At 33.5% G+C, this 20,149-nt stretch overlaps 2 protein-coding genes across 2 annotated transcripts in view; both read right to left on the bottom strand.

The window, feature by feature from the left end:
* The window catches only part of LOC143463547 (E3 ubiquitin-protein ligase rnf213-alpha-like), a 46,006-nt gene extending 37,528 nt beyond the window's left edge, over positions 1–8,478 (bottom strand). Inside the window, exons 1-13 of the mRNA XM_076962065.1 lie at positions 8,316–8,478; positions 7,999–8,121; positions 7,587–7,722; positions 7,234–7,390; positions 4,276–4,432; positions 2,894–3,028; positions 2,454–2,601; positions 2,106–2,301; positions 1,606–1,686; positions 1,374–1,433; positions 1,143–1,220; positions 828–944; positions 59–487 (exon numbers count right to left, since the gene is read on the bottom strand). Coding sequence (XP_076818180.1) covers positions 59–487; positions 828–944; positions 1,143–1,220; positions 1,374–1,433; positions 1,606–1,686; positions 2,106–2,301; positions 2,454–2,601; positions 2,894–3,028; positions 4,276–4,432; positions 7,234–7,390; positions 7,587–7,722; positions 7,999–8,121; positions 8,316–8,442 — 1,944 coding nt within the window. The 5' untranslated portion in view covers positions 8,443–8,478. The remainder of the gene's footprint in view (positions 1–58; positions 488–827; positions 945–1,142; positions 1,221–1,373; positions 1,434–1,605; positions 1,687–2,105; positions 2,302–2,453; positions 2,602–2,893; positions 3,029–4,275; positions 4,433–7,233; positions 7,391–7,586; positions 7,723–7,998; positions 8,122–8,315) is intronic.
* Positions 8,479–12,164: 3,686 nt separating this feature from the next.
* LOC143463551 (uncharacterized) lies at positions 12,165–16,603 on the bottom strand. Its single transcript, XM_076962073.1, has 7 exons — positions 16,196–16,603; positions 16,021–16,074; positions 15,815–15,952; positions 14,924–15,710; positions 14,136–14,273; positions 13,924–14,034; positions 12,165–13,732 (listed from the first exon to the last, which is right to left on the bottom strand). Exons 1-4 carry the CDS (start codon positions 16,326–16,328, stop codon positions 15,586–15,588), a joined length of 450 nt encoding a protein of 149 aa, XP_076818188.1. The 5' UTR covers positions 16,329–16,603; the 3' UTR covers positions 12,165–13,732; positions 13,924–14,034; positions 14,136–14,273; positions 14,924–15,585.
* Between the last annotated feature and the right edge of the window lie 3,546 nt (positions 16,604–20,149).

Genomic DNA, 20,149 nt, shown 5'->3' on the forward strand with positions numbered 1-20,149 from the left:
CATCCTCTGAATAATGTCTGTGTAATTTACGGGCAAAATCACTCAGACTTTGACAAACCTGAGTATAAAGTTCTGAACGCTGCATGTGCTGAGGACCTGGAGCATGGGTAAGGTGCTGCTGCTGTGATCGCTTCGATCCATAGACTGCTGGTATATTTTTTTTTGATGGCATGTCTGGCAAGATTGGATCTAGAACGGTTTGTTGTTTTGCATAATCTAAATGTGGTTCAACTGGCTCATTTTGCTGTGGCTGCTGCTTATGTGGGGTTAACAATGGCATGCCTTGATTTTGGAATATTTTCCCCTGGTTTGCAACTGCTGAGTTCTCAATTTGTTGAAATTGTGAACTATGGCTGATTTGTGGTGGTTTTGATTGAGTTGGTAGAACATCAAATGAATGACGCCGCTGTCCAGGTGATACTTTAAGGTGTTGTTCTGCCTGACTTGGAAAAGTACCAAGTGATGCAATACTTTTTCTGGTACGACCCTAGAAAATGTTCCAACAGTAAATAAAAGATATAAAGTTGTAACAAATGCTTTACACTAGCCTCATTTTACCAATTTAGTAAAAAATATTGTGAGACATGTGAAAGCTCGTGAAAGGAATCGGAATCATTGTGGCATAAAATCTACGCATAAATACAGCTAGTTTTCTTTTCCAGAATTATTCTTACTTTTTCTGGACTTAACAACACTTCTATGATTTATTTTTTTACATTTCTGTATATTTTTATTTGCTACTTGTTATGGCCTTTAAGTTATTTAAGTATCTATGGACAGTGAAGGAAAATGAATTAAATACAAATAACAGCATTTTTGTGTTTTACTTCATCATCATGGAGTGTTGTGTCAAACGAATGGGTTTTGCTGGGTTCTTGTAAATAGTCAGCTTGAGGGCACTTGACTGGTATTGCTTTTTCATGCGAAGTGTTGGAAAGATCGCTCTGTTTGCATAAAAATCCACAAATGTAAAAATGCAGATGCAGCTTACTTGTTGTGAGCATGGAAATGCAGTTGAAAAGAAAGTAAAAATTATTTAAATAGTTTATACACACTTACTACCCAATTGAAATTGAAAAATGTTCTAAAAATAATTCCGAGCAGTTTGCCGCAAGTTAAAAAACTTTTTAAGTGAACTTCACCTGTTGGTGTGGGCTTCGTCGAGGATGTGGAACTGGCCTATCTTCCTTTGTAGTACTGAGCATGTCGTCTACAAGCTCCTAATACAATGAAAGCAGGATAATAAAATACTACAATGCTAGTAAGCAATAAATTTATCACTAACTACTAATTTAAACTTAACAACCATTTGTGAATAAATTTAATCTATAGTTATTAGTTACTAATCTCTAAGTAACAAAAAATCTGCATACATTCTCTTGAGACTTTCTTGGTGATGGTAGTGGCAGGCTGGTATTTCCCGACATCGAACTCTATCATAAACATCAAGTTTTTTTATTAAGTTAGGCTGTTACTTGATATCAATAAAGTTGCAATGGTTTACACCAAAAGTTTACAATAAAAAAATAAAAACAAAAAGTAAAACAGGAGTTTTTATTGAATTACAGATATTACTGTAGTATTTCTTAGCAAATAGAGAGTGACCTGATTGTCAGTGCTTTTCGTATCCCCAACAAACACACTATCCATTTCTTTCTTGGCGTTTTCAGCATAAGCTTCACCAACCTTGTTAAAGAAACATATTTCATGAATTAAGATGTAACCATGAAATATGAACAAAAATCAATGGACGTAAATGAATACAAGACAGTATTTAACAACAAAGCTAATCAAAAAAGTCAACTTCAATGCAGCGTATTTCCTTTATTACATTTGTGTAAACATCTTTATTTTTTTACATAACATGTACAAACTCACAACTCAAGCTTAATCGAAAACAAAATTCTTAAAAACGTTCCAGCAGATAACTTAAAGACAAAAAAGTAACTTAAAAAGTTATATGCTCTTGGCAATTTTTAGCATTATCATACTATTTAAAATGCTTTAGCAAATTTATTCTATTTTATAAAAATTACTATGTGTTTACTGAAATCTTCAAGAACAAAACAAGCGTTTAAAAAATACTTAGTATCTAAATAACTTACATATTCACGAGTTATTGCCTGGTGTTTCAATAAAGAAGGTTCACCGGAAGCATTTTCGGCCTCAGAAGCGTTTGATCTCTCACGTTTACTTAAAGCAGTCTGTATGGATTGCACCCAATCTTCTAATATCTTACTTTTATCTGACACTATGGCTCCATGAACGATTGATACAAGAATATCTGATTCGTTAGAATCACTAAAATATCAGATAAACAAGCAATGAAACCCGAATCGTTACGCAGTTACTCAAACTCTGCTACATACATTTCAAAATAAAATCATTTTGAACCAAAAACCATAAAAAAGTAATGCTCACCATATTTGCTACATAATAATGAAACCACTTACATCATTGGTAAAACCCGCTGATGTCCAGCAGCCATCTTCACAATGTCAAGGTTATTGTGCAAGGTGTCCCAACTTTTTAAGATCCACAGAAGGTGTTCGTTGGATGTAACAAAGTAACCAGCGATTATGTCAAAAATGCTGTTAGATACTGTAAATAAAACAAAAATTTAGTTAAATCAATATTCAGAAAGTATTTCTATGTCAGGTCAGATTTTATATCGACTTCTGTTTGCAAGTTACAGCTACTGTGAAAGTTCTATGTCTATCTATCCAGAAAGCTAGATATAACTAATAAAATATATAAATGAAAGACAAAGTTACCATAAAAAATCAATATATATAACCAAGATCGGTATATATAAATAAATGTAATACAACAAAAAGCAACATAACAAAAAGCATACTAACTTTTATCGTGGTGATATATTAAGCAAACAAACCTGAGACTTTAACTGCTGCTAAAAAGTCTTTCTGCCATTTTGCTTTTGCATCATCTTTCAAGAAGTCGGCAAATACATGAGCCAAATTTTCATTGCAACCAGTTGTATTGGCAGAAGAAACTTTTAATAATCCATCTGTCATCATAGAAATTTATTATAGTATAGATTATGAAATAGATTTATTAGAAATTATATAGCTCAAAGGCTGATTTCCACATGAAACGTTTCTTAAACTTAGGCCAAACGATTCTCGTCTCCATCTTAAACTCAATTCCAGAATAAATCAAACTAAATAATAGGAATATTAATCTTGGAAATAGGATCATTTTAATAGTTTTATCCGATATATTTACCAAACTAATTTAATACCAAACTTTCTCAACTATCCAAATATGTCAAGATTAGCTAAAAATGTTTAGCCTTTGCAATGTTATCGCTTGTCTAATATTTCTGGTGTGAAAGCTAAAAGTTCTGTTGAGAACATTTATTAACACGTAAAACTAATACGGAGGGTTAAGCTTTTTCAATAAATTACAAGTTTGTTTTAAAGTAATTCTACAAATAATATACAAGTTCTTTATATAAATAGTGGGTGGTTTCTTAAAAATTGTATTTTAAAAGTTCTAAGATACACAAGATTTTACTAATAAAAGTTTTAATTTCCAGTCGCTGTTTCAAGTAATTAACTAGCAGGTATACGCCAAATCAAACAAAATTATATGCAAATGTAATTCATTTTTGTTTTTTCATGAATACGAATCTTGCGGACAGGTTCAGGACAAATGTTTTTTGTAAAGAGTAATAAAACAAAAGCAAACATTTCAGTCTCCATATGTTTGATTTAATACAAGGATGGTAAAGTGTTTGAGAACGTTTTTGCAATGTTATATATATGCAAAAAAAAGTCGACTTATATCATTCTGCAATGATGCAACAGCTTGATTCCCTTGACTTGTAATATACTACTTTACATGAAATAAGCCAAGCTAGCAAGTTCGAATTTGATTCACTGAAATCTCAAAATCTACTATTCGTAGTCTACAAATTTTAATTTTTTTATTTGGGACATTCCTATTAATTAGTAGGCTAAGAAAATGTTCAATTAAGGGCTGAAAATGATAAACATTATTATTCAAATGGATAACACACCAAATGTTTACGGTTTTATCTGTTTGACCTTTTATCTGCTAAATGCAAACATGCATATTTAGTCAAATAGTCAAATTATGTAACTACATTAACTCAAAAAAATGTACAGAAAAGAAAAACAAATACCATATGCAAAACATAAGTGGTGTTTGTTTAATGTACAATTGTGCATGCATTTAAAACTTCGTAAAATAAACACCAGAACTTAGTAGTATTAACTAAAGCTTTCTTACGATCAGAAAGATGCTGACAGGTATGCATCTGAGTGGCAATCGCTACTATTTCATCAGATGTTAATTGCCTTTGAAGTAAAGGAATTAAAGGAAACAGTTTCCCTTCAACATCAGCTGCATACTCTCCATTTACTGTATCTGTTGATATTGCTTCAACCTATAAAAAATAATATAAAAGATTAAGGCAAGGCAATGACTCTAGTGTGACGGAAACGTATGGATACTATGCTAATGACCAGGGTTAAAAAAAGACAAGGTAGAACAAAAAAATGCCTCACACACCACATCTTTCAATGCATAGATTCTACTGTTTACTGATTTGATTTAATTCCCTTCGAATTTTGTTTATTAAAATGGAATTTTTTTCCTTCCTACATTGCCGTTTTGACCTACTGAAATCAACTAGATAAAGTTTTAATGGCAGCTATATGACAACAGATTATTACATCTTACAGATAGTAGACAGATACAGATAAGATTCCATCCTACAGATACAAACACTAAAGCTTTCAAGATACTTCTGTGACATTAAAGTAGGAAGGATCTGCTCATTGAATTTCACATAGTTTTGAAACTTTACAACTAACTACATTGTCTGGTTAAAAAAGAATTTATCAAAGATGTTTATACGTTCATACATGTACATGGACAATTAGACAGTGTGTCCCCAAAAAAAGCGATAACTAATTGACTCTCAACGTACACTTCTTAATCAAAACTCCTTTACTATTTTAGAAATTGTAAATATACATTCACTAAGAATTCATTCGGAGTGATAAAATTAGAGGGCTATCCATCAAGTATGCCACTTACAATAAAACAAAGAGAAAAGTTGGTGTAGTTTCACTTTATCAACTCAATAGGTAATATCAACTATATCAATTTCAGCTGCATATTTGGGTGAACTGAACTTACCGAAGAAGTTTTGACACAACCAAAACATAGTTTAAACAAAACAGCTTGGTGTTCAGAAACTACAAGTGGACCTTTGTGTTTCAAAAACAAAAAACAAGGAAAATTACAGGCCATCGTTTGCAAGTTTTGTTTATCTGTTAAGCGTCATGGAAGGATTGTGTTCACTTTGCAAATGCAACACTGGAACTATTGACAAGCAAAATTTGGAGCCATTTCTTGAAGAACAGACAAACCTTGGGGCAGATCATTTTTTAAACGTTCCGTTTTTTTGCTGTACGAAAGGCAAAAGACAATTTATGTGTTGACAAGTCAAAACAACTTACTAATCTATAGACTTTAACCATCAAATTTTTCAGGACAATACCTAAAAAATTTTGCTTGCAAGCAGGTTATTGAAAACTATGCACTCAGGTTGAATGAATGTCAATGGTGCATACATTGAGTACATCTTGTAAAAGTTCCCAATTGAATAAATGCATACTTGGTGATTTTTGATTAAGCTTTAAAACATGTGCAAAGTGAGATAAAATTCGAAACAATTTTCAGAGATGAAATTTCCAGGCAGATACTTCAAGATGACATACCGATACATATAATGAATAAAATGAAGCATAATCCACACTTAAGGGCAAAGACATGATACTACTTACGTGTTGAGGAACATATTTCTAAAATTAGTTAACTATCTACACACTAAAAATTTATGATAACAATAAAAAATAAAATTAAGGCAATAAATGCTGCTTCCTGTAAACACCTTGAGTCAGAATTATTGTTGTTGCTATATCCAATGGTTATAAAACAGCATTCACTACAAACAAACTTGGCTTGACACAATTATTAGCTACAAAATGACAAAAAAGCATGTGTCATTTGCAACTCAGCTGCAACTTTCAGTTAAAAAACTTAAGCTCAATCAGCATAACCACCTCATAAAAATAATTGATTGTGGAATAAATGAATAAATAAAAAAATAAATGGCATTAATGCAATTTCTAACATGGCACATACACGCAAAATGCAGGAAATATTATGCGTGCAAAAAAGTCAAGATAATCATGGTATCACGGGTAACAGCGAATTGAGGCTAATAGAACACAAGTGGGCTGTTTAATATAAACAATGAAAAGGATGACTTGCTTTATAGTCTTTGATAGACTTAGTTACAATAAATATCTTGGCAACTCCAGACTAGGGAACCCAGGAATACTACACCGGAATAATTCAACCACATAGGAGACGCAGGTTGTTAAAGTAGAAAGGTTTCAATTATAGCTGAAGAAAGCAAAGGTGTTGACCCGCATGCATTTTGCTTCGCTGAGCTTAGCTTTGTTTCGTAAAAAACATTAATTTCTGTCAAAAGTGTTTGTATGCGTTCCGAGGTGGGTTTAAAAAGGAGAAAACACACTGTAATGTCTAGATAAAAATGAACTCCCAATTTTTTATGAAGACTTCAGGTTGTTTCGCGGCCAAAAATTAAAACGTTTACATTGAGAACCATCTGGTCCAAAGCATGCAGTAAGGAATCCATGTGTAAACGACAAAAGGAAGATGTACAAGCTGTCGATGATGTAAATAAAGTCATAATTTTAATACTAAACAATGTTACCGTTTTTAAATTAATCGAGATTTTGTTGCATAAGTGTAAGGTTAATGTCTAAATACTGATGGATTGATTTATAATGTATGAATGAACTAAATAAGTGTTATTGCTGACATATATACGCTTTTAGGTTTACGTTCAACACACCAGGTCAAGTGATTTTGTGCCGCGTCCAAATTCCCTGGCTTAATCTCAATTACAAATACTCAAACTCGGCCGGATTAAGTATTTTCGATTTTTTTTTAACCCTACTCATATCCAAAGTACAAAGTGGTCACAAAAAAACTGACATTTTTGTTTAAAGAAATTCAGGATCCCACTAAAACAGTCATACAAAGTAAGTCATTTCTATAGTAAATTTAAGTAGAAAAATAAAGTGGTTTTTACCATATTATACAATAACACAAGGCATAATAAAATGGAAACAAAATGTTTTTAACCTCTGGAAGTAGATTCATTGAAAACAAGCTGGAATCTGTTGTTGTAGACATTTTCTGTTTCAGCATATCAACAACAGTTATTATCATTTTAGAATCAGGCTCGGCTGAAGCCATAAAGTAGATGAAGTCGAGAAGCGGATTGGAATCAGAAAGTTTTCTTTAAATATAAACAGGAAATAAGTTAACCTAAGTTTACTTTAGCTGCCTTTACTTTAGCTACATTTTGCTGAAATGTAAGAGAAGACAATACTTGTAGACGATGAAAGCGCCTCCAATAGAAAGTTAAATAGCAGTACGCAACATCATGTACTGAAATTTTAAACAGCTTAACTACACTGATATTTTTGACTTACACATCAGTCAACATCCATGCAATTTCGTGGATTGTAGCTTGAATTGGTATTAAGTCATTCCATGATCGCAAAATCCAAAGAACATTTTCATCATTTTCGAAGCATTTTTCAGTAATTTTTGCTATCTTTGACTGATCTGAAAAATTTATGTTTAATTTATCAATTGTATCATGCTTATACAAGCAATGCTAAGTGGACTAAAATAAACATGCCTGCTCTTACAGTAAGGTCTGTTAAATAAATTATGACAAACCAACGACATCTTTTTAGTTAAGTCAAGTTTTAAACGTCCTTTTAGATTATCTTAAATCTAGCTTATATGCAAAATAACCAGTCTGCTCCATTTTTTTAGCCATGCAACCCACTAAAATCTGGGTTTCTCCTTAATAAATTGCTGCTAAAAATGACTTACTAATTAAATCCAAACATGTGGGAAGACTAAATTCAACACCACGCTTCCGAGTTTTCAGAATGGCTTCAAATAGACAGGCGACTTTGTCATCATTTTCAGCTTTCATGATAAATTGAAGATCATCTAAAAAAAATTTTGTACCATTTGTGGAACAACATTTGTATCATATTTAGTAACAGGAAGTTTAACCAAAAACAATTAAGTTTATTACATTTAATTGTGTAAACTAATTTTTTAAAGTAGAGCTTGATAAAAAGTTTTAACTTCCTTTGTTTCAATTGATGTACACAAACAATCTATCAAACCAGTCAGCATACCTTGGTTGACAAATCTTGCTTTTATCAATTTTTCTGTAAGGGAGTTGATTTCATCTCCACTCAAAGTAGATTTGAAGAGTGGGAGGAGAAGGTTTAAACGTTCCTCCTCCTCCTGCATGCTGTGCATCTTTTATATTACCTTTATTCACTTCATGAAAATAAACTGTAATTTCTGTAACTAACAGTTTCAATCTAGGATCAACGCAGGAAATAAAAAATTATTATGACAGTAAGACTGAACTGAAAACATTTACACTTGATGCTATTTTAACTGTATAATTAATCCATCCGTCTATTAAACAATGTTCAAGGCATAATCAATCTAGTGTAATGTTATTTTTGGCTGGTTCAATGCTTGTGTTTGAAACTTATTAGTGATTTTACCAGTTATAACTAATAATGTCACCTTATGTCAAGGTTGTGTTTTGTCCAGACCGCAAAGACAATAAAAAAGGCTTTGTTTATGAGAACAGATAGCTGACCAATAGACAAAGAAAGCCATTATGGGGAAAAAGATTAACTTCATTCCTACCGAGGCATTGTTTAAAAAACAAAGCAATTGCAATAAAACTTTGAGGTTATGCATCCAAACTAATAGATTTTATAAGTGCGACATCAAGTGCCTACTTTGTGATGTGGGTGGTGCGCCTTAATTTTCTTAAAAGAGAAAAATACAAAAAGATGTCTATATGGTAATAAAAGAGATCATGTTCATTTTATGTTTAGGCATTACTTCCGTTTTGAAAAAAAGGTGCCGCACTTTTCACTCTAAAATTAAGGTTTCATCGCATCTCTGCATCCTCACTTTCAGCACCAGTGTACGTACATTATGCAGAAAAAGAAAGGTATAAAATGGAATCCGTATTTTATTCACATACTCATAGAACAAAGTGTCCTAAAAAATATTTGACTAGCATCTTGTGATCTGTTAATAATTAGCTTTTGAACCAGCTAACTGTGTCTCTTTGTTCAGGAACCTTTAAATTTTATCCTGGGTAGACGCGTTTAAAGATGAAAACATTTTAAACTTGTGGTTGTTTCATGGAGTGATAAAGTTTAACTCTTTTAACTTTGAAAATAAATCCTAACTTTTGCAAAACTTGTTACTTCGGTATTGGGTATTTTCTTTATACAAACCTATAGAGACCATAACCAAGTGCATTAAGCATACCTTAAAAACCATAGAAATAATATAGCAAACTTGTGATCTTTAGTGCTGAATTAGACATTGTAGACATATTTTTGTAAGATTTGCAACTGTTTTTATGAGATACCATAATAAAAAGAAAGGTTTTACACCAGGCTAAATCAAAGCAGTAAATTTAACAAATGCAAACATTTGTTTGGCAAACAAACATGGCCAGTAGTTTCACTTTTTTTATGGCATTAATAATTAATCTAAGTTTGCTGATGACTGGTTATGTTGAGAAACATCACTCTAAACATACATTTCTACTAAATATCTATCTCATCTTACTTGAAAAAATTTTACTCTGCAATAAGAGTTGAAAACAATTTCACAAGCAAAGAGTCAGCAATTAACAAAACAAAGATAATCATTTTCCTAGAAAAAAGTACACATGTTAGAGTAGAATACATAGGATTCAACAACATTAGCTGCCTATTGATTAAAGCAAGGGTAGACAAATACTTTTTGGTGCAACCCACAAAAAAGAGTCCTACAGTCTTGCAACTGGGTTGCTAAACAATCTCAATCTCAAAAGCTGGTTTTCGCCAGGTCCAAGTTAACATGAACAAAAAAACAGTTAAACAGGTTTTACACCAAAAATATAAAATACGGGTGCTAGATTTAATATACACAATATTACTAAGCTCATCTTTCCATCCGTAAAAATTAGTAGATACAGTAAAATTCACCTGTATCAATTTTAGCTGTATCGACAGTTTGCATATATTGACACTTTTTAGTTAGTCCCGGCAAAATTCCTATCTTTTACGTACATTCGAGTTGGCCTATATCTACTTTGACAGTTCGCCTATTTCGACACCTTGTTTGATCCCCCAGAGCATTTTGTTCGTTTATAGTAACAGTTGTAGCTCTTCTTTTCACTCGAGGACGTAATCCCACTTATGACTTAATAACGTTATCATATGACGGTTTAGGTTACCTTTAATTTAGTCATGCTGCCGGCTAGTGGTTGTTGTATGGTACCATTATACTGGTATTGAAAGCGCACCAAAAAATGTCTACGTCAGAAATTAGCAATGTTTTTGATGATAACTCGCTTTGAATAGTGTAATTTTCATAAGTTGAAAAAGCAGTTTTTGTACTTCAATTATGCATATTTATCGAGCAGGACCAGTATAGGGCCTTGTATTTGTTGATTAGGCTGCAATTATTTTGCAGTCTCATTATCGTACAGCATCACTATTTTCCAATATTGTATTGAACTAATACTGTTTCTAACATGACAGGCCTGAATTGTCATAATCGCCATTACCGAGCTGTCACCAAACAAAAACTCACAAGCTTTAGCGTAAACCGCATACAGAAGTGCTGAAATCTGGAAGCGTAGGTTTCCTTTTAATCAGCCACAAGGCCGCAGTAGGATGTGTGGTAGCTAAACATACGACTGCATTTTTCTTCTTTGCACCCAAGATGACTCGTCAAAAACTGCAATACTTTCCAGTCGGGTAGCAACAGGTAACAAAGAAACAACTGAAAGGTTTGCAGTGTGAAATCACATATTGGAAAAACAATATCGTCTCTCTCTCTCTATCTCTCTATCTCTCTCTCTCTCTCTCTCTCTCTCTCTCTCTTTCTTTATTCTCTGACAAAAAACCTCAGTAGGCGTAGACATAACCTTTACACCCGAACTGAAATTTGATACAAAAAGCAGAACTACAAGCGAAACTAAAACAGGGAAGTGAAATCCTGAAATGACAAAACAAACACTTGCTTATTCGGGGACTTCCCTAATTTGAAAGCACGTTTTGAAAATACAGTAGAAATCGGCTGCGGTTATACAGTACTAGGGATGTGCCGCGAGGACGATTATTCGGGTTCGTGCGAACCCGAATATCATGAAGGTCAACACGAACGAATCCCGAATCTATTCGTATTAGAACCAAACAATAAAAATTTATCCAAAAGTTGTCCAGTCTTGCTTGTAAAATGACGTAATCGATAAACAAATCGTTTTCTTTCGAAAAATAGTGTTTAAAAAACGATTGAAAAAGCAAAATCGTTAGGAAAACGACCTTCATTGTAAGTACTGCTGACTCTAATTTGGCTTTGTCGGGAAACTGTATCATTATTTTTAACAAAAGTCAGTAAATTTATAAGTAATATTGTATTCGGGTTCGCCATTGTTGGTATTCGTGTTCGCCCGAATCTTCCATAAAGGCGATATTCGCTGAATCTATTCGAGTTTGGGTTCGTATCGCCTCATCCCTATACAGTACTATTGATATTTTTGTATAATGACACCTATGGAAATTTTAAACCCACCCAATTATACTATAATACTAATGTAAAATTTCTAGATAATATTGATTTATGGTTGTTATAAAATCCACGATACATTGGATTCAATATTTCGATTAACAACATGAGTGTAATGGACTGGGTTGCTGGTTACGATTGTCTAGAATCTAGATAATCTAACCATTACAACGTTTATAAGCAGGGCAAGTAAATAAACTGTCTATGTGATAAGTCACAAATTCTCCAGTCGTTAATATATTTTCACAACCAGGTAAATCTAGGGCTAGGCCTACTGATGTAGAAATTAGCAGGTCAATTCCAATGACATTGAAACGTCAGCGTCAGCTTCCAATTGAGACGTGGATGCGTCTTATGATGACATTCCTGACAGATCTCAGTAGCACCCTGATACTTTTCTTTTAATGGTTTTATTGATAAGTATTGCTTGCAGAAGTCTTGATAACTATAGACTTGATTACACTGCAAATAAAAATACTGTTGGTGGATGAACACGAAAATTGATCACAGAAGAATCTGAATGAATGAAGAATGAATATACTGACAATATGTACCACTATATATACACGTACTAAGTTACATCAATAATAATTGATTACCGATTATCGATTAAAAATGGTAAGCCGTCGATACATTCAGTACAAATTTGGTGAAAATTATCAGAGAAAATATACCGGAGCCTGAGAAAGCTGGTACTGAAACTTAGCAAGATTGTTCAAGTACGTCATTTACAGCAATGATGCAACATATGACTAATGAATACGACGTAAAACTGCAGAGGAAAGGGAATCTGGAAATAATTCATCGCACATAGGCTAAGTAGGCCTACACTGCAAGAGCTAACTTTAGATAGGCCTATAATACCGAACAGTAGCATGGTTGATGATCAAACTGCAAGCACATTGAACTGATGCGAAATACAAAAATAGCCTATAGGCCTACCTAGCCTACAAGAAACATGAATTGGGGAAAAATTCATACAAACCACAGCGTGAAACGTAATGATAAATACAGAATCGCCAATGATGTAATAACTACTGTAAGCGTGGGAGATTTTATGAGTAACAGTAAACAAAAATGTTGATAAAAATGAAAACCCAACGTAGACCGATATCAAGCGATGTGTGCATGCAAATACAGGGTTGGGTTAAAATTTCAACATGTGCCTGCAACTTTGACACTTGTTCTTGTAGAACTTGAGCGACTGAAGAAGTGCAGGTGAGGTTTCGAATTGAAGGGAGCCTCATTGCACTTGTCATGCCGGCACAATCAGAAAACGTCAGATAATTCATGTCGAATTGACTGGGTATACGGGGTGAGTGGCTTAACGCTGATATAATTAATATATCTGATTCCTTAGAAGGGCGTCTCCATCCCAACTCTCGGGCGGCTTTTAATCGAGTCAGTTACGAGAGGTAGCCTATGCTGCTACCACGAATGTAGTCAGTTTAATGTGTCCGATCTTTAGTGAATGCGCGACGCACACAATCAAGGCGCGGTCCACACAATCAAGGCGCGGTCCAATTACATCATAATTACAACGTGAACAAAAACACCCTAAAATATACAACCAAATAACATACAGGTGGCGGTGTACGCCACTTATGAATTTCAAAAAAGGTTTTCCTTTACTTAAAAAATTCAAACAATATGAAAGCGTTAAGATTTTACGCTGTTTTCTTTAATAACTACTTTTCATTTATTAGTAATGTGTACAGTATAATCAAAGTAAAACCAAAGGAGATGATGCCGCTATTGCATAACCAATACGAAATAGTTGGAATATTTGAACTTATTTCATCATCAAACGTATTTAACCGAACAATATTTTAGGAAAAACGTTTTCAACATTGCTATATTGTTTGACTTATAACCATAGCTGCAGTGATTACTGCTATGATTGTGACAAAGTTTATTTTGCTTTTGATAAGATCCCCGCCATTGCAGCCATCTGCAACAGAAACCCAGGTTTCAAGAGTGTTGAAAGTGTCAGAATGAAATGCTGGTAGCTGATAAACGTTAATGAATAAGCCTACACTATTATGCAATTAGGAATTAATATTTTTATAATCTACAAAACACTGTGAAAACACAATTTTCAAATACGCTCGTGAAAATATTTGAAACCAATGATCACGTCACCTGCTTGGCAGCTGGAATAACAAACTTGAAGCCCGGATACGGTTGCGCAACTTGAAGGAGACGCCTGGCTGGCACACCCTCTAACCACGTTGATGTAATCATCATCGCCGGCTATTTTATAAAAAGCAGAAAAATTTGACTAATTAATTTCGTTTTATTCATGGTGAAATACTTGTTTAGAGAATTAATAATCAGTATCGACATACACTTACAAGTTTTCGTAGTTATGCAATAGTTTTGGTTGCTTGGACATGTACTTAGAAAAGCCTCGTCAACATTAGGTCCTTTGCACGAAGTATGGCTGCTGGTTAGACGAGAATATGAACACTGGTAACATCGAAGAGGTTTGTCTGAAATTTATGTGCAGTTTTGCTAAACAGGTTTGCAAACGATATTTAGATTCAGGATAGATTCATAGGAGCATAATATAATGATTACGTTATGACATTTAATAATTCGCTTGTGCACTACTCGTGTGAAGTATTACACAATGAACATATCCGTCATAACGACCGCATATGCTGGCGGTAATTGTTTGAATATGAGCGAGGACGATTGATGGTTGGTGACTTGTTTTACTTCTGCTTCGATGATATGAGTTTTCATTTCTCAAATTTGCGTGACTATGCTGTTAGTTGCTTGATTCTGTCTATACAAATTACTAAATTATAAAGTTCCCATTTTATTTATTATAACACAAAGGTTTTCACCTTCGGGCAAAGCTTACTGAATGTTACATAGCGCTGTAGTAACCAGTGAAATCGATCACGTAAAAAGGAAAGGTTGAAAACATTACATCAGTATTTATATGCAACACACCAGTTCAAGCGAGGAAATTATCTGACGTCATTAAGGAGAACGCAAGTCTGATAAACAACTGAATTATAGGATTCTAAATTAAATTTCAAACATCTTGGAAAACAACTCGTGATTCGTGACGTAATCGTCACAACGTCAGCAGCACAACAAATAAATCATTAACATTTCTGGTTCATCTTACCTTCTGGGTCCGGATCAACCACGTCAACACTGTTCTGACTATTGCATCCATCTATTAATAAAGATGGTTATTTCTGTCTTAATTTTTGATTGTTTAATTGTTGTTTGTGCCATTAGTAAAGTCTGCTAACTAAAGGTATTGTTGGAGTTGTGAACTGTGGCTAATTAATTATTGCTTGATCGATTGTTCGCTAATCTGACTCCACTGACAGCGCATTTCATTACCCCTTGATAGCCAGTTTAGCATTACAGTACCAGAACCAAACTGTCAATGTCTTGAGTAATTATTTGTTATTGATTCTCAACGAAAACGGTTACTGTTTTCACAGCACAAAATAAACCTACATTCGGTAAACTGTAAATTACAGACTCACAATATCAGAACTAACGCGTTAAGCGCTCTAGTACGAATCACATAATTCGGAAGTAATTAAAACCGGGTCGTCTATACTAAACACGGCCAAAATGTAGAACAGCGCTTGTTGTTAAACACAGGAAATAGAACACAAATAATGTTATAACTCATCAGATCTGCAAGAGAATTTCGTAGGAATAAGGACTATTTATGACAATTAGCACAAGTAAATGATTACTATTTTAAATATTAAAGCAAGCCTACTTGCGCTATTCCTTTTTCGATATAGTTACTGCATATTTGCAAACTTAGAAACCTGCACTGCACGTGGAAAGGCAACTGCTTATTCCCGCTGTGGCTCCACACCCGTTTATTGCAGTAGTTGTTGAACAACCGCGAGTAATCGTGTTGCCTATCACACTGTCTTGAGAATCTGTAGGAACAGACTGGGTTTAGGGAAATCTGTGATTAAGCGTAAGTATGTGCTACGTTGGTTAAAGTTAAACAGATTTTAATTAATTTAGCTTTTTTTCTTACTTGTAATAGTTGTCAAGCAATATCTATCATTAGCATTCGGACAGTTTTGAAGGTAGTCGCTTGATATGGAACGTCCGTAGCAGTCATTTTGTCCATTTTTAGAACTATAGTTACACTGATAACATCTTAAACTGATTCCTACAGCAAAAGATGTCTTTGCAGTTAATTTGATCATTTCGTAACGATACTGAGTATCAGCGCCTTACCTCGTCCCGTTTGCATTTGCTGGTGAAGTTCAAATACTTTGTTGTTACATCCGGCTAGTAGAATAAAATGTATTTTGACTGTGAAAACGTTTGAGGTCGTTTGCGTTACTATCGGCGTAACAACCGTTATCATTAATTCAGCATCAATTTGAGGTACATAGCCAACGTAACTTACATTCATCGCATGTGGAAGTGCAAGATCTTCCGCCAAAAATGGTAAGGCAACAGTACGGTACAGCATTGGATGAGCAGCCACGAGTTACCGTATTTCCAGCAGGTCCGTCTGTGATATTATACCGAACTAACATAAGTCATACGTGCAGCCTAGATAGCATTGTGGGATTTGGGTGGTGGTGTAATGGTCTAGGGATGGCCTAAGCCAAACCCAGTCTTTCAGTTTTATTGTCTGACTCCTATGATTGTCTTTGACTCCGTTGCGTTTACTGTCTCTATTCTGCTTCTTAAATCAACACCAACTTCGTAAGTTCAAATTGTTATATTTTCCGAATAACTTGTCCGAATTAGAATATTTACACCATGATTCCAATTCCCAATATCTTAGCAATTACTTCAATTTACAGGATTAACTCCGAAAGAAGAGAATTTCTCAGAATAAGAGAAGAGAGCGATTTAAAATCCAACATTTGTTTTTATACTAAAATATTGACCAATCAGCTTTTGCCAGTTAGCCCACAATCACGTATACATAATTCCAATCTAAGCCTTTTTCTCACAAAGAATTCACATACAGAAAACCACTTGATATACTTAACTACGCCACATGTTGGTTTGAAACTACGATTTGATTAAAGATACTAGAACCAATCATTGCTACCATAAAACCACGTATCGCATACATTCTACGTCATTAAATGTTTCATCAAGTACACTCAAACTTTACGCCGTGAAAACAATGCTATTTGAAACACTTCAATCTGCGTCAAATATGTCGGTTAGAATTTCTTTGTTTGAATAAGAGCTTAACGACGCTAAATCGTCTGTATAAACATTTAATTAATTCCAGCTAGAGAAAATGCAAAAACCGCTTTTTAAAGTGTCAATTATAAAACTTGGTTAATTTGATTATATCCAAACGCCACAGCATTTTAAAATGCTACATTTCACTTTAAAACATTGCAATAAAACTAAAGCCTTTATACTCGAAGTAACTGTTAGACAATAATTTTGTTCTGCAGGAGAGTTTTTCAGCAATGCGCTAGTTGAAGCAGGCTCTTTGCAATCTCTTTGCGTTCAAGACAAACCTTCGATGTAGCTACATTGAAAACAGTCTCTAGCCATCACTGAAAGAAAAAATGAAATCCATTTAGTCATTTGTTTTGGTTTCGCCATAGTTTTTTTATTAATGTTAATGTAATAACTACGATCGACTTCAACAGTAACCAAACGTGTTTGAGCAGTTAAACCTTTTGTTTGTCGTGATCAACATCTTTTGTGCTAAGAACAAGATTGTACAGGTATTGTATAGAATGTGATCAAATCATGCATTTACAAAAGCTGGCCATGTGTTAGCTATTTTTTGTACTTGAAAAAAGTTTGATGAGCATGAAAGCAATATGTATTACTATCTTTGATCAACTGAAGGTTTACTTACCGTTACAATTAAACAGCCCCAGCAGAAAAAGTATTGCAGAATTTCTTGTTTCTTGATACATTTTTGTAATGCGTCAGTGCGTGTATATCTTTTAAAGAAAAGCTTGCTTTATTATTAGTAACACCTAAAGAATCTGAAATGACGTCCCAAAAACTCAATCGTTTGAATATATTATTGAAGGTCAGTTTTTTCTAGAAATATAAGTTAATTATATGCACAAGAAAAATCATAAAAATGTCAGCCATGTTTATAAGATTTCTTCCCGCACTTTCATAACAAAGTTCGTTTGTTTGCTGCAAGGCAGTAATTTGTAATTTTACAGAACTTGTCAACAGGATATTCAAGTTTGACCAAACCAAGTCAGTGGTGATAAACGAAAATGACTGGACTTTGATGACGTCTGCGTACTTTTAAAGTAAAAGGAAATAAGAATTTTCAAATGAAGAGGATAAGCTTTCAAAGAATTTAAGTTCTCTTGTTATGTATTTGGTCGAACAAGGAATGTAGGCCTATGTCGTTACTTAATTTTACAACCCTTGCAAAATGTTCGCATGCAACTGCATTCTGTTGCTCGTGTGCGCACTCTTTGTTTTTATCCAGAATTAATGATCATAGATAAGAAAAGAATTGTAAGATTGTTGTAAAGTTTAGCCCAATTAAACATTTTCTGCTTCTTGACCAACAATATTTAAAAAAAGTAATGTTAAGCCGATTGCAAAAGCAAACTCAGCAAAACCGCAGGCCTATATTTATTTATGACCTTTTGAATAATTTTATGAGCAAGCAAATATTGAAATTCTGCTTCTGGCAGTTGAAAATTGTATAAAATTACAAAAAAATATTTCGATAAATTTATCTCTTACTTTTTTACATACGAGAAATTTCTATAAACTTTAACGCATATAATGGTTGCACTAAACGTAAATGATTTAACCACTCATTTTCAGATCAATCACGTGACTGCCTACAGGGTAAATTGAGGAAACTTTTGAATTCGAAAATAATCGCTGTTTAGTGTTTAAATTACTCCCTTATTCTAAAGTATTTCTTGAATATCCAGTGATTGGTGAAAAAATACTACAAAAATTATCTCGACTGCGTAAAACTTTTGATCAACTTTAACACTGATCACTTTATCGCTAGACGACAAGAAAAGGTCGTCATCTTTCGAAAAAGAAGATGGAAATACCTTTCTTACAATTCAAAGAGAAAATGAAAGGTTTATCCACGGACGAAAAGCAGATCAGCGTGTTATAAAAATACCAGAAAAAATTTTAATCGAGTTTCACACTAGTTCCTTTCGTTATCTATGACCCTGACCACAAAAAATTTTTTTAATACTAATGAAAAATTCCCTTCATTGCTTCGTTTACAAATATGATAAATACAGAGTTATGGTGGAAAATGTTTAGCGGGGCACATTTTTATTTTGAAAATCGCTTAAACTTGAAATAATTCTGACCTTCTTAAAAATAATTATTTATAATTGTAAAAATTATTTATGTGACAACATAAATAGAAATTGTCCAGCAGCTTTCAAAATTCGTAAATTTTATCACCGACGTCGTTTTAGCTTTTCAGTCTTCAATTTTAAACATGCACAACGTGCAGGAACCTTTTCAAAACAATCAATAACTTTAGTTTGCAAATAGTAACGTGACGCGATTATAAGATAAAAGGCAAAACTTTGCTAAAAATTTACACGTTGCCAAATTAATTAAAACCTGTTATTGTAATTAATGGTTGTTTGTTTTAATGTTGTTTGTAACGTATTTCTGACTCCCACGTGTAGATGCATGTTAGAGCGTGCAAACTAATTACGTGTACAGTTGTGCACATATATGGGAATTCATTTGGACCTCCCAGAAAGCATTTTTACTGTGAAAAGTGTTTATATTATTAAATTTGTATGATCATCACAATCATGAGTGTTAAATATACGCGTGAAAGCGTTGTCGATATAATTGTTTGGCAAAGGAAGCATGATAGACTACAAACATCCGGATTATATTCCAGTCCGTATTGAAGTTGGTTTGCCAACTACTACGTAGTTGTTTATTATATAGCATGATTATTCTTTGAATTCAATTACGTTATTATTTCAGTTTGTCTAACCCACTCGCTTCGGCAAGAAATCTGCCAAAGTACCAAGTATTATAAAATTATTAATTAGTCATTGCCTTTTATTTTAAATTAACGAGCAAGTGTAAAAACAAATTGGCTTTAAACTCAGAAAAGTTGTCAGTGAATATAGTGGAGAAAACATTTTTTAATAAAATGAAGTGGTTAAGTAAATTATGTCTAAAATATGTCGTTTGAAACAAAAATTTGGCGCTAATTGTAAAAAAGCGGTGAAAATTATGACGCCGCGATGTACTATTTACTGTAGGCTACTTGGTTCAAACATCAACCATCAAGCATGTCGATTTCTAATTCCTTATTACTGGTACTCAATTACTAGATAGTGTACACTAGTGGAAATATTTTCTCTGGTCAAAGTTATTTCCTCGGTTTAAA

This window comes from Clavelina lepadiformis, chromosome 6, assembly GCF_947623445.1.
Source record: "Clavelina lepadiformis chromosome 6, kaClaLepa1.1, whole genome shotgun sequence".
Classification (NCBI taxonomy): domain Eukaryota; kingdom Metazoa; phylum Chordata; class Ascidiacea; order Aplousobranchia; family Clavelinidae; genus Clavelina; species Clavelina lepadiformis.